At 36.6% G+C, this 15,781-nt stretch overlaps 1 protein-coding gene across 1 annotated transcript; it reads left to right on the top strand.

Moving 5' to 3' along the window:
• The first annotated feature begins 7,901 nt into the window (after positions 1-7,901).
• On the top strand, positions 7,902-12,767 carry LOC117101539. Its single transcript, XM_033241508.1, has 11 exons — positions 7,902-8,040; positions 8,962-9,030; positions 9,206-9,428; positions 9,641-9,704; positions 9,787-10,200; positions 10,295-10,477; positions 10,653-10,656; positions 11,452-11,520; positions 11,925-12,096; positions 12,285-12,433; positions 12,530-12,767. Exons 1-11 carry the CDS (start codon positions 7,902-7,904, stop codon positions 12,706-12,708), a joined length of 1,665 nt encoding a protein of 554 aa, XP_033097399.1. The 3' UTR covers positions 12,709-12,767.
• Positions 12,768-15,781: the final 3,014 nt, after the last annotated feature.

Genomic DNA, 15,781 nt, shown 5'->3' on the forward strand with positions numbered 1-15,781 from the left:
TCCCGAATAATATAAAACAATACGAAGTTAATCAAAATAAAGATGAACATGGTTGACATTTCAGGATATAGATAATTTATTTTACGAATATTTCAAGAGCTCCTGCTCTCTCCATCAGCGTTAACCGTACTGAACATATAATCAAAGTACTAACATATACATTAGGTGTGGTATTAACTATAAATAAATTATGTGACAACAATGTAAGAATAGAAAAGCTTGAAGTAAACTATAGCTGTGATGTCTAATAACAGTCAATGAATGTATAGCCACTTAGAATGCAAGATCTTTATTAAGGCCTTGTTTATGGGTATTGAGGTGTAAAATCCAACGCATCTCAGCACATCTTCTGGCTTTCGTTGTTATGTAACCATTGCCTATAATAATGAATCGAAGGTTAGATATTGAGTGGCCCGGTGAGTTAAAATGCTCACTGACTGTAGATTTTCTATCTTTATTCCTAATGTAGCTTTTATGATTGTTCATTCTCGATCTTATACTATAACCAGTTTCACCTACATAATTACCATGATTGCACATATTACAAAAAATGAAATACACAACATTGGAAGCTGAACAGTCTAACATCGGGGGCCGTATAAAGTGACTAGTGCCCGGTACTACAAACCTAATATCAGTATTGATGATAGTGCAAAGCTTACACCTTCTATTACCACATGGTCTGTTGCCCTTTTTTCTGGTTATGAGCCGGAGAAAACAGTCTAGACGACGTTAATAGAGACTTAAGTTTGCGGGGCTGGCGTTGAGCTAGTACAGGTATGCTTTCAAATGCAGATTTAATAGTGGGTCTACCTGAAGAGTTTTGTAGTCTTGTTTTAATGTGTTAGCAAATGAAGTAATCATAGGGTTGTAATAAAAAATCATAGGTATGCGATCAGAGGTAGATTTATTCTTGTAAGTAAGGAGTTCTTGGCGGGTTTTAGATGAGGCCTTTCTAATTGCTGATTTGATGAACTTCAGTGGGAAATGACATTTAAGAAAATGGCTAATCAACAATGAAACTTGCTTCTGGTAGTCGTCAGGTCCAGAACATATTCGCTTAAGGCGTAAACATTGACTGTATATTATAACAGAGTTCTTTAACTATGTCGGATGGAAACATTTATTTAATTGATTTTATTTCTGAGAATCTGCCTAATGTAAAAAATACATATTTGTTTTATCTTAAACGAATCGTGGCTTTCCTCCCCGACGGGGGGGGGGGGAGAGGGTCAGGGGGCTACCCGATGGGGACTGCGGTTTCCCTAAACTTAATCTGCCTACCATACCCATATCCATCTTGGGGTTGAGAGCAAAATAATGTTATCTGTCAGCAGACAGTTAACCTGTTACTAGAGAACCAGGAAGTATCTCGAATTGCACTCAATTCTGATTGGTCACTTCAGTTGAGTACTGTGTTTTTGAATTCATGATGGTGGAGTTAAGTTAGTTTATACATTCTTGGAAGGTAGTTTAGCAGTATTATCCACTATGGAGGTAAGAGGTTTGTTTTATTATTCAGTTAATGTGGGTTACTACTAGGGTATGGCATTAATAGGCATGATACAGTAGTGGGTAGTGGTAGTAAGACAGACTTGGAGAGACCTAGCCTAGGTAAGAACTGGCATATTTGTGCATAATGCATAGACATAGGCATAGACAGTTCGCACTGTTCTCTCTCTATGCCAGCTATTTATCCTCAGTGAGGATATAGATAGGCTAGGCTAGCGTAGCCTTAGGGATGGCCATAGGGCCTTTGTTGGCCTAGCTAAACTGCTGCCTTGCCTCGTAGCTTGAAAATTACCTGCTTTCGTCAAAGGTGAATATAATGTTTTCTTTACGTTTTAAGTTTACTGGTCCTAGGTTCTGATTAGCAACATGCTTAAAACAAATGATATGTACTCTAGTTACTATATGATGACGGTTATTAAATACAGGACGTCTCCCTCCAATCAAAGACCACTTTTTGGACCGGGAGTTTCATGGCCTTTAGCAGCTTCGGTCTCTAGTTAGAATAGTAAAAATAATACATAGTCAATTTGCGAATACAGAAAAGTGGTCTTTATTTAGAGGTAGTCTTTAATTGGAGCGGTCTTTCATTAGAGGGAGATCTGTAATCAAATTTAATGTGTACGTAATTAGGCCAAATGGAACTAAAGAGACAACTGCACTCATTGAGAGGGTAAACAAGCGATATGCCCTAGTACGCAGCCAGTGTAAGATGCCCGCTGTCATTTGTATGTCCACCCACGTCCTGTACCATTTTCATGTCTGTTTTTCTACTTGCCAAGTAAATAGCGGGCATACGTCAGTACACAAATGAACGTGGGCATTCTACACAGCTATGACGTTTCTATAAACGGGAGTACACACTTTTGTTCTATTTATACCCTTTGATTTGGCCTATAAGGGACATTGAAATTGTAACTGTTTTGAAAACTGAAAAAAAAAAAAAAAAAAAAAAAAAAAAAAAAAACAGGAATGGAAACTGATAATTCACTTTTGAAAAAAAAAACTAACTTCTAGTCTCTTACTTATCTTAGCTACTGTACATTATGCATATCATACTTATACATTAATTTCGAAGGGATATAACACATTTGAAATTGTAATTATTAAGGTACATTTAATGCAATTTAATTCGTTTTCCTAGACATATACTGTATGACCTTAATTAAGATTAATTTAAAAATAAAAAAATTGAGCATAGGTATTTAAATAGACAAAAAGTCATTTTACCCTGCCCCTTAATTTCTTATAATTGACCTGTATAGTCTGATTTTTCATTCATTTTTATTTTTTCAAAAAAGGGTTTTAAAATGCCCAGCACAATGAAATGCATATGCTGTGTTTTACATTCTTGGCATGTTTTTTTCGTGTTTAAAAAAACGCATAGAGGTTTCCATAATATGTGCTCTATATAAGTTAGCCATTATTATTCTTATTTCAAATTTTGTTATTGTTATATCTTTCAGCAAGTGCAAAACTCCGAAAAAAGTTAGTACAAGCCAATGTGATTAAATATTTCAAGCTTGATTTGTTCAACTGCAGAATTCATACTAACTGATCTTTTAGCAAGAATTTTAATTTAGCTTGCTATCATCGGACGTGAAAAAGCATCATTGTATCAGCTGCTTCAATATACAAAGATTGATGGTTAATGCATGCTAACACACAAGGTTCAGATTCTTGTGATTATTGTTTTATATACAGTAATAAACTCTAGTGATGCTGGATATAATAGGCATATAATATGGACAAAAATGCTGATTTATACAGGACTGTAAAGCGAAGGACTCTAGAATAAGCTTGAATTTGAGGTACAGTATGTGTAGCAGAAGACTTAAACCAGTTTTTAATTAAAGAAATTATGGTTTGTATATCTTAAACTCAGTGTCTTTTGTAAGTCTACAGGAGTTGATTATAGCCATTGTTATTTTACAAAAAGGATCTGGCACCACTTGAAGACCAGTTGGAACTTGGACCAATTGAAAACCATTTGGAACTTGGATCAATTGAAGACCAGTTGGAATTAGGACCAGTTGGAACTGACACCAGTCGAAGACCAGTTGAATTGTCCAAAAACACAACACCCAACTGGTTCCAGTTCCAACTGGAATTTAAAACCAGTTGGAATTGGGACCAGTTGGAACTGGGACCAGTTGAATTGTCCAGAAACACAACACCCAACTGGTTCCACTTCCAACTGGAATTTGGGACCAGTTGGAACCGGGACCAATTGAATTGTCCAAAAACACAACCCGCAACTGGTTCCAGTTCCAACTGGTCCAATTGGAATTTAAAACCAGTTACAGTTGGGACCAGTTGAATTGTCCAAAAACACATTCCGTAACTGGTTCCAGTTCCAATTGGTCTAACTGGAATTTTTACCTGGGGTAACTACTGTGGAGGGGTTTGCATCTCCTTGAGGTGTCGGGTGAAATTCAATTTCAATCGTACGACGTGAACTAACCGGTCTTATTTCCGGAGTTGCAATCAGGGCTTTACGATTGCGTCTTATAATACCTTTGTCTATCTTCACTATGTAAGATCTAGGTTCGATTCGCTTTGCAACAACTTTACCATAACACTGTTGGTCGCGTACATATATTTCTTGCCCATCTCTTAGTTCTGGTAATACTCGCGTTAAAGGTTCTTTGCTGGTTTTCTCTGTAGCTATTCTCTCGAGCTTTAAATTTCGCTTCATCTGGTCCTTGCCAGTAAGATGGAGTAAGCTGAGCATCGGTAGTAGGAAGTTGTGTGCGCAACCTTCTTCCCATTAACAACTCGCTCGGAGAAAATCCGTTATGTAGTGGCGAAGTTCGGTACGCTAGGAGAGCCAATTAGGGGTCATCATTCTTATACATTAACCCTTTAACCGTTCTCACTGCCCGTTCTACCTCTCCATTTGATCTTGGGTATCTTGGTGAACTCGCCACATGCGTACATCCATACTCTTACATAAATTTACTAAAGAGTTCTGAGCTAAATTGAGGGCCATTATCTGACATGATGATCTCTCGGATGCCGTGGTGTGCAAAGATCTTTTCACCACGCATGCGTAGGAAATCTCGTGTAGATGCGAAACTTCTACACATCTTGAAAAATAATCAACAACAATAAGGTACTCCTTGTTCTTAAAATGAAACAAATCCACACCAAGCTTCTCCCATGGCCTAGATGACAAAGCTGACGGTATCAACGGCTCGATGTTTTCAGGTCGATGTCCTACAGTTCTTGATCATTTCCTCAATAGCGGTAGAAAGACCCGGCCATCAAACGGATATTCGTACTCGGTTGCGGCATTTCGTTATCCCGAGATGTCCCTGGTGGATCTCATGACTCGTGGTATCACAATACGTTCATCATACAGCAATAAGTCATCAACGATTGCGAGATGTGCTCTGTGTTCCCAATAAGTGTCCATTAATGGTACATTTGGTCTATACGGTGGCCAACCGTTCATACAATACGCACGTATTTGTTGACATTCTGCATCCACTTTTTGAGCATTGATAATCTCCCGAATGCGAGGAGCGGTTGCTGGCAAAGCCTCTATAGCAGCTTCTGCAAATTCCTCCTCTGCATTGACAAACTTTATATATGCTTTCTCTGGTTTGTCGACTGGAGTACTATTATCGGGTTGTATCGTGTCAAGCGTAAACGGAAACGTAAAACACGGGGTGGCATTTTAGCTAGTTCCTTAGTCATTAACAATGAAACAAGGGGCTTGTAGTCTGTTTCAACCGTAAACTGCAATCCTGTGACGTAATCTGCAAATCTGTCACATCTCCACGTGACCGCCAATGCTTCCTTTTCGATCACGGCATACCGCTTCTCAGTTTCGCTTAATGGCCGTGACGCGTAGCATATCGGTTTCCTTTGACCATTCTCCTGTACCTGTAATAGCGTCGCGCCTATTCCATAATGAGAGGCATCCGTGGCTATGATAGTCTCGTGACATGGGTCGTAGTGTGCTAATATGTCAGGTGAAGTAAGTACGCTCTTAATGTGTTCAAATGCAGTACACTGACATACTTTCCATGTCCACACTGTATCCTTTCGTAGGAGTTGTCGAAGAGGTTCGCTAATCACCGCAAGTCTTGGAATAAATTTTCCTAAGTGATTGACCATGCCAAGGAATCTACCTAATTCTGATACGTCTTTCGGAGGTGGGTATTGCGATATCGCTGTCGTTTTCTCCCGGGTCAATGTGTATGCCTGCTTCGTCGATAATGTGACCTAAAAACTTAATAGTTTTCATAAAGAATTGACATTTGCAAAGGTTGAGGCTTAGTCCTGATTCGCGTAGACGTTCCAACGTTGCCTTGACAGGTTCCTTGTGCACTTGTTCATTTTCACTATGAATAAGGATATCGTCCATATGACATATAATACCATCTATGCCCTCCAACATTTCAGTCATTGACCTTTGAAAAATTTCAGGGGCTGAGGTGATCCTAAGTGGCAACCTATTAAAGCAAAACCTCCCAACTGGAGTTAGAAAGGTAGTTAGCTCCTTAGTGGAGTCATCTAGTGAGATTTGCCAAAAACCACTATTGGCGTCTAGTTTTATGAATATCTTACTCTTTGATAGCTTAGCAAGGCTAGAATCCACAGTGCTCATTGGGTGGATTTTCCTCAAAACTGACTTGTTTAACTGACCTGTATACAAACATACAGGTTTAGAACCTTCCTTAAGTGTAATTTTGTGTTTAACTCCCTTAAGTTTACCTAAGCCTTCAAACATACCTTTAAACTCTTTGTAAACCTCATTGCCATGTACTTCATAATGTGCTTCATAGACTCTGGCAATTAACCCCAGTGACAAACATACTTGTCTACTTAATAAAGGCCATTTTTGGTTCTTTATAACATAGATAATATCGCTGACTGATCTCTTTTTATAACGCATGGTGACGTTACATGACCCGAGTACCTCTAATGGTATTCCCCAGTACCCTTTAAGCATTGTGAAACCTTGTTCAACTTTAAATGCTTAAAGACCGTATGACAAGCTAATAAATTATGCTTTTACTTACAAAACACCTGTGTTGTACTGATTACATAATAGGTATTTTTCGTTTTGACTACGCGGCCAGTCTAGAACGAACTAATAGAGCGTAACAGACATCTGCGCATGCTCACAAACCTTACTGGCTAAATTGGCGGCTTCCGCGACAACCCCAATTTCTGAATTTGGCGTAGTGGCGACTACCCTAATACTGACCAATCAGATCACCGGATTGTTTAGTAAACTGCTGGTAACTTTTTTTGTTGGGGGTTGCAATTTTCATCGCATCCGCGATCGAGCATTATTCGTTTATAATGAATTAATTATTAAAACAAGTGAGTAATTAAATGTTTTATATAAAGGCCTATTTATACATATGCAATAAATGAGGAATGAATAGCCACAACATAAATTTAGGTAAATCAGGGGATAGTGAAAAAAGAGCCTTAGGCCTAGGCTAGCCTAGCCTTGTCAGGGTGGATTTCGGGTAGGAGAAAACACATTATCTGGTGCCGCTAGCTAGGGCATCCGCCCTTGATATCGTGGATCAAGCCTTGCTATATAAATTAAAATACCTGTTTAAAATTGTTATTTATTTCTACATCATCGTTGCATTTGGCAAATTGCCTGAGCAGGCTTGACACCCCTCTTCTCCCGGTAACGACTCTTTTGACACCTAGGGCCTAGGCTAGGCTGGCCTAGCCTAGCCTAGGTAGGTCTAGATCCTAGCCAACAGCGAAACATCACTCAGTGTTTACTGGAAACTTTCAAATATAAAACAAGGGAACATTGTTCTATGGTAATAAAACCATGGTCGACTAACTCTCCTCCGTAGGCGTACGTGTGTGCTGCGTCGTCGTAGTCGCCTTAAAAAACGAAAACAGCTCTTGGTCTACTACGCGAACAGTGTCTTGGCGTTGCCGTCACGCTCCATTAGTTCGTAGTAGACTGGCCGCGTTGTCAAAACGAAAAATGCCTAATATATGCATTGATTTAACGGCACAAATATTCCTAAAATCGTAATTTTAAAGACTTTTACGAAGAGGTGACATAAAAATCCTAAAATATTGAAAGGTCAAGCATGTGACGTCATCATGCCCCTTAGTAACCTTTTGTTTATTGTCCAGTTTAGAAAGCCCGTCGACCACCAGATACATTGAGTGATTCCTAGCGATAAAATAATAACAGTAATGTCGAAAAATTGTGTTGTTGGGGGTTGCCCGAATTCCGATAAGAATGATGTTCATTTTCTTTTGTTTCCAAAAAATCCAAGAATTAGACGACAGTGGATTCGCTTCGTTCAGTTTACGAGGAAGAATTTCTTAAGTCCAAGTGCTCACGCAACAATTTGTAGTGTTCACTTTGATACAGAAAGTTACGACATAACATGTCAAATGAAACGAAAGCTGGGGCTTTCCTCCGTCCTAAGACTAAAGAAAAACGCTTTCCCAACAATAAAAAAAGAAAAGGAAACAACGGGAATGGAAATTCAAAGGACGTACGCCGTAAAACGCCAGAGAAAACAGGTAAGTCACCGTCGGTATTTACAGTCTTATGTTCCGTGTTGGTCCGGTCGCCGACCTTTTTGGCGTCATGTTTACTACTTACTGTACCTAGCAACATAAGCTAGCGTACTACACTACTACTAGGCCTAGGCTAGTATAGTGAGAAGTTTATGAAATTGTATCCCTAGTAACGTCGTATGTTTACGTAACATTTTACATTATATTCCTCAGTGATTCTTTTGCAGTTGATAAAAGGCATATGTATGTATTGGAACATACCTATAGCCTAAGTAATAGGCCTATACCAAAGCCACCACTATCTATTATACTACTACCACTACTACCACCTGTAGGCCTACCAATTTAATTGTTCCCTGGGCGGGTGGGTCCTACTTATCGAGAGTACTTAATAGCCTATAGGTAGTGAGATTAGAGGCTAACCTAAAAATATAGGCAGACCTATGTTATCATCATTAATATTAGATGCCATTATGCATGCTATGTATGTATTATATTTTATAATTAGGTCAATTCGTATTGTTTTTATTTTTTTATTTTTATTTTTTTTTCAATATTCTAGTATGTTGAAAACATATTAGAAGGTAGTAGGCAGAAAATGTGGGGAGGAAGGTGACAGCACATTGCCAGTACCAACGATTGAAAATGCATAATCTCATTTAGCCTTGTTTGTTAAAGAATATCAGCAAAGCAGAAACTTGCAGGTAGTAATATTACTTAATTTGTATGTACTCCTTTCTCAGTCTACCAACTCATACTTATTTATTATATTATTGTTGCTTAATATATAGGCTATTATTATTATTACATCTATGTACTAAGTTTGTAATTCAGATATTAAAGTACTGTATGATTTTTAAAAAAAAATCTACATGTATATTATACTATTATAGGATAATTCAAAAACATCCACTACTCTTTAAGTGCAGAAAAAAGGGACAACGTCTAAACGCTCAATGCGTGTGCAAGTTGGCTCAAAAATGTGTACCAAAGGTAAAATTCTTATTTTTTATTTTTATTTTCTGATATTGTTAAATGTAGCAGTTATACCTGCTGCATAATTAGTAATTATACCATAGAACTTTAATATCAATAAAATGCCCTTTTTAAAATAAAAATAAATGATAATTTTTAGAAATTCAATATAAACATTGTCTTTTGTTTACAGAAACTCAAACTGACCCCCAAATCACTGGAGTTGATTTGCCTTTGACAGAGGTACCACCAAGTGGTAACTCAATTTTTGAAGAACCAATCACTGCAATACCAGTAGGCACATCAACTCCCAATCAAAGCGAAGACGAGTCTTCACCTTGTGAGAGTGATCATCATGTTAGCATCTTTGATAGAACTTTTAATCCAGACAACACATATCTTTCATCATCATTAATGTAAGTTAACAAGGAATTACAAATAGTAGTTCTAGGAATTATTGTCATGTATTTACTGTATATTATTACAACAAGGTACAGTATACATAGCATTAAACTACAGCCTGCAGTATATTTTAAAATAATTTTATTTACAATCTATATACAGTATTTAAATTCAAATTAGAGTATTCAACACCATTTTAAGTTTTCTTCTTAATATTGGTTTTAAGGTCGGATAGTGATGACAGTGTCAGTGATTTGTCGAAGGGTCCAGTTGACCAAAGGAAGTTTATTGTGTTTGAGAACCAGCTCCTAAAATTATTCAGCAAATGTCCTTCCTGTCATTGCCATACCAAAAGAAAGGTTACACAAATAGTTGGAACATATGTGGTTAATTAAACAAGTGTGCAAGTTGTGTAACTATAGCAGAAAATGGAACAGCCAACCAAAAATCAAAGAAATAGCTGCTGGAAACCTCTTGTTATCAGCCTCTATCCTTTTCTCGGGATCCTGTGTCAGAAAGACGCTGAATGCTCTTTCGCATATTAATGTGTGCGTTATTACTGAAAGAACATTTTATCGACACCAACAACAGTATTTACAGCCAGCCACAATGCAGGTGTGGAAAAGGAAAAGGCAAAACATAATGGACGAAATAAGAACACTTGGGGCACCAGTTGTTCTAGGTGGTGATGCAAGAGCTGATAGCGTAGGCCATTGTGCAAAATATGGGTCATACACTCTCATGGATCTCAACAGAAACAAAGTGATTGACATACAACTTGTACAGGTAATGATATATCAACAGTCATATTATTTGATTATCATTCAGCTTTACTAGGCCTAGCCCTATGTTTTTTTTTTTGTTTTTTTTTTGTTACCAGAAAAATGTGGTAGGTGGCAGCTATCATATGGAACTAGAAGGACTTAAGTTGGGAGTGGCTGCAATTGGAATGGAGCAACTAAAAATCCAAGCTCTTGTGACTGACAGGCATGCACAGGTTGCCAAATGGATCAGAGAGAACCTAAAAGACATTCAACATTATTATGATGTGATGTTGCTAAAAGTAAAGCATCTCTACTTGTTTGCTCTAATTACATTTATAATTTGGCCTATGGCTATTTAATAATTATAGGCATGGCCAGGCCCTAGGCTGCCCTTACAGACAGGTAATAAATATTGTCATTTATAGGCTTTTGTGGGGTTGTTTCTATCTCAGTTAATATGCAATTGTTCTGTAGTTAGGTATAGGCATATGGCTACATATAAACAAAAATAAGGTCTAGGCCTAGCCTATGTTAGCTAGATAAAAAAAAGGTGTGACTGCTTACCTTTTGAGGCCTGGTGCTGTATTCATCTATCCTACTATACTAAGCTAGCCTCTTTTTTTTTTTGCCTACACTTGTAGCTATCCTAGGCCAGGTTAATTATCAAAAGTATAAGCATCCTTCAATTGTTAAACAGTATTAAGCATACTTCTTTCAAATTCAATATCAAACACATCAATGAATCCTTCGATGTAAAAATAAATCCAAAGCTTCCTTTCATAAATGAAACTGTATGTAAAGTTTTGTACTAAACTGTCATGCATGCTGTACCATGTCTCTGCACTGAATGAACTTGAACTGTTGCACGCTGTGTATTATTCGCGCGCTTTAACAATTATAACATTGTTACAATTTATTGTTGTGTTCCTCCCCTGTGTATGTAGTAAACAAATATTCAGGGATCAACTATTGAAGTAAACTTCCTCAATTTCTTTTATTGCAAAAAAACAAACCATACAGTAAAATAGTAACTATTTTATGCGTTAATATGATTAAAATAAATTATTTTCAATTTGTTTTTCATATTTTTTATACTGTTCCTACAGGCCTATAATTTTTTAGAAAAGTTTATCATCATCTTCTTTATTCCACTCCAATTAGTATTTTACAATTATTTTTATTCATTTAACCCTCCTATATTAGTATAAAATAAGTGGACCAAATATAAAATAATAAAATTAACATTTATCATTCTTTTAAACTATTTGTTCAGGCCTTGGAAAAAGAGTAAGAGCCATCGGGAAAGAAAAGGATTGTGAAGTGGTGCAGGAGTGGGCAAGAAGTATTAACAACCATGTTTATTGGGTAGCTTCGTCCACACCTAGTGGAGATCCAAATGAAATGCTTGGGAAGTTCATGAGCTTAAAGAATCATATTTAGAACATTCATACTGGGCATTCAGTGCACTTCCCAAATTGCCTTCATCCTCCCATACAGGAAAGAAATAGGAAGAAATGGTAAAACCAGGTATAAAATATTTATTTAAAAAAGTCTTCATTTTTTAAAATTACAGTACTGTACATGCTTACCGTAGTCGGAATTTTATTTTTATATCACATTTTATTACAGTATTATCAACATCATATAACATCACGAAAAATAAATGTAAAGATAAGATTTTAGTAATGGTTTTTACAGTTTAAATGTTATATTAATTTTTTATTTTTTTATTTTGTCATATGACAGGGTCAAATGCATGCGAAAAATTGTCCGATCTTCTAGAAAAACGTCACTTTCTAAAGGACATACAAAAGCTTAGTCCACATCGGCAGACATCGGGTGTAGAGGCATTCCATGGGACTATAATTCACTTTGCTCCCAAAATGCTGGTGTATTCCTACAATGGCATGTTTACCAGGTAAGAGTTAGGCTTTATCTACACTATCAAACTGTATGTGCAAGAAAAATGTGATATGACATCAAGACAAATTTGTTGCATAAAATATTATACTGTCGACAGAGTTAAACATACACTTTGCAATCATCAACCTTGCATACCAATTGCTATACGGACAACTTGTCAAACTTATGTCATTTAATTTTTAGGGTGATAATAGCAGCGTTGCATTATAATGAAAATGCAGGCAGAATTGCTTTAAAAGATGGAAAAGGAAATGACAGATACTCCGTAGTTTATCCAAGATCTAAAAGTGGTGGATATACATTGCAAAAAGTGTTGACTGAGGCTACTTATGGTAAGCTTAACTTGAAAATGTTTAGTTGCTTATGAAAATGTAGTTAAGTCATGTGATCTTTCAATACAATTTAAACTCCAAAACATTTGTTTACAGATTATGTTGATGAACTAATAGCAGAGGCAATCCAGTTGTGTAGCAGTGGGAAGAAAGACCTACAACTCTCCATTCCACAACTCAGGTCTCCACCACCACCTGTTTGTTCAGCCTTTAGCAGACCAGAGAAAGATGTAGCAATAGCTAAACATCTGTCAAGATTTACCAGTCTCACATAAACAAGACACTCAAACCAAAAGGCTCTTTTCAGAGCCATTATTTAACAAAAGAGAAGCAATTATATAGTCCGTGTTTGTTTTGGTTTTTTTTCATTTAATTTATTCACACATATACACATACATATTACTGTACAAAGAAAATACTAAATAGTAAAAAGAAATAAGAATAATAATATGTTACAGAATAAGTGTGTGGAAAGAGGCCAAAATAAGTTTAGAATCAAATTTTAAGCCATGAATACCAGTTAAAATAATATTATATTATTAAATAAAATTTAATAATAAATAAATAATAAAAGTTGAATTAGGGCAGTGTGCCAATTATTCATTAATTTTACCAAAATGTCAAGTTTACAAACAAGCACATAGCATACCCACTACAGTAATTATAATGAACTACAGGAGTTTTGTTCTGTTAGGCTGATGGGAAAGATTACCGATAAGAAGCAAATTAAGTTTAATTTTAGAGACTACCATTTTATACCATTTGAAGATGATCCTCAAAATGAATTTAGAGAAGCAGGAGCAGCTACAAATACGGACGAAGACATTGCGCAGACCGTCATATGCTTTGAATACCAAGTAGTAAGAAATTAAGTTTATTTACCCGCTGCTCGGTTATATTCATCAGTGGAAATTTACACTATAAAATTTATAATTATATTTCTTCTAACTTTCCTAATTTGAATCCTGTGTAACCCTCTTCTTCTGAGTTTGGAAATGCCTTGCGTATCTTAAGCACAGCACAGGCTGGTAGAGTAACTCTGTTGAGTCTGCCTAAATAGCCATAGCAGAAGCGGACCAGATTTCTGTATGCAATGTGTCTATATTGCCTGTGAAAGTAAATATCAGATATAAATACAGTAATAATATCATACATTTACATATTATACCAATAACTTTTCCCCAATCATCCTACCTTTCAGTATGCAACAGCATAAAATTTTCCTCAAAACTTGTTTTAATACACGTAAGACCAAATATAATTAATTGTTTGTTTCACGCGACACAATTAGAAATTATTTTTTGGTGTGGGTATTTGCTACTAAAAGAAGTAAAATGAATCTTTGTAATGTATTTCTACCATAATATGTTCACACCCCTTCTTAGGATTGACATCATTCTTTCAGATACTAATTTTTCTTATTGTCCATGGAAAAATTATAAATGTCTAACCCTAGGCCTACACCTACCCCAGTCTGTATAGGCATAGGCCTACAGTATGCCTACTTAATAGTTTAATAAAAGCTCCCCATGGCAATTTCTAAAAAAAAAAAAAAAAAAAAAAAACGTGCCTTGGCCTAGCCTAGGCTAGGCCTACTCTATTATTATTATTATTATTATTATTATTATTATTATTATTATTATTAATTAGGTAGGCCTATGCCTAGCCTAGGCCAAACCTCCCTAAATACGTGTACACTAGGATGGGTGATAAAGGTCAAAACAAAAAAAAATTAGGCTTATGTTAAAATAAACATGCATTATCGTAAAGGTAGAAATCAAGTTATGCCTATGGGGCCTACGCCGAGATGTAGTTCATCAAGAGAGAGGGAACGCCTCCCCTACTAAAAACAGGGGGTGGACCTAGGATAGGCACTTCGCGCCAATTTCTTACCACTCGGTATTAAAAAGCCTACGAATGCCTACGCCAATGTCTTCGTCTGTATTTGTAGCTTCTTCTTCTCTATATTCTGGTTCAAATAAATAAGCGTTTGTACCAACGTTATCCTCTTCGTTTTCATTTACATCCTTCGAACGACGACGAAGACCAGTCTAAATTTAAACTTAATTCACTATCTGAATTTCTCTCCGCCATCGCGTTGATTGCATTCGTTGTAATGAGAGCAAGAAGTTTGTGAATGGCAACGTCTTGTGGCGTGATGACGTATTAACTTGACCTTTGCGATTTTTAAGATTTGGCAAAATCGAAAAATTGAGCATTTTTTAAAGTTGTTTTTAATGAGCAAGATAGTTCATTTAAGGTCTTCAAGTGCGATTTATTAATCATTAGTATGTACTTCATCATTTTCTTATGATATAAATAATTATAGTTCAGCTTGTCATACGGTCTTTAACCAAAGCATGAGTGTTTTCTACAACACTAACCATAGCACCTGTGTCTATTTTTAAAAGCGACATTGGTATTGTTTACCTTAATGTTGACGGTCCAGTCATCCTGCTCAACATTTAACACATTTATTTCACCCAGAAAATCGTCATCTGTGTCATTACCATAATTATTTACTTCCGCAACTTTAGGGTGTCTAACATAACCTGCAGTGGTGCTACGACACACATTCATGAAATGCCCTGTTTTCTTACATTTATTACATTTTGCTCCACTTGCAGGACATTCACTTTTTGGGTGGTTCACATGACCACACCATTTGCAATTGGTTTGAGTACCCTTTTTACCTGTGGACTGGGATTTACTACCATAATTTTTTCCCTGAGTGTTCTTATGAGTGTTCTTACCCTTAAATTTACTCTTAACAAAGTCCACTGGCATTGACTTCTCATTGCAAACCATCCTTTTCAGCTCAGCTGTAATCTCGTTACCTCAGCACTGCGGCCCATTGTAAGCGTTTGGGTTAGCGTGAGCTTTGCTTTCCTAAGCAGTCGAGATTTTAAACTGTGATCACTAACCCCAATGACAATTTTATCGCGAATGAGATCGTCTTTTAGCGCACCAAAATCACATGAATCACTTAAGCGTTTCAGCTCAGTTACGAACTTGTCAAAGGTTTCACCTTCCCTTTGAACCCGTGAGTTAAATATGTATCGTTCATAAATTACATTGGTTGCAGGCTCAAAATAAGCTCCAAGCTTTTCAATAATGGTGTCTGTTGTAAGACCTTCTTTAGGCAGTTTGAGTGTCATATAAATTTTATGGCATTCTCTTCCCATGACCGAGAGTAATGTAGCTACCCTCACTTTGGCCTCTTTGGCCGCTAGTCCCGTTGCAATTTCGTAATTGACCCATTGGGATTTAAAAAATCTCCAATTCTCTCTAACGTCGCCGTTAGTGTCCAGAGGAAGTGAAACTGGGAAATGTATTGTTGATGACGCC

Source organism: Anneissia japonica, unplaced genomic scaffold (genome assembly GCF_011630105.1).
Source record: "Anneissia japonica isolate Jap-2015-1 unplaced genomic scaffold, ASM1163010v1 scaffold310_len583560_cov164, whole genome shotgun sequence".
NCBI lineage: Eukaryota > Metazoa > Echinodermata > Crinoidea > Comatulida > Comatulidae > Anneissia > Anneissia japonica.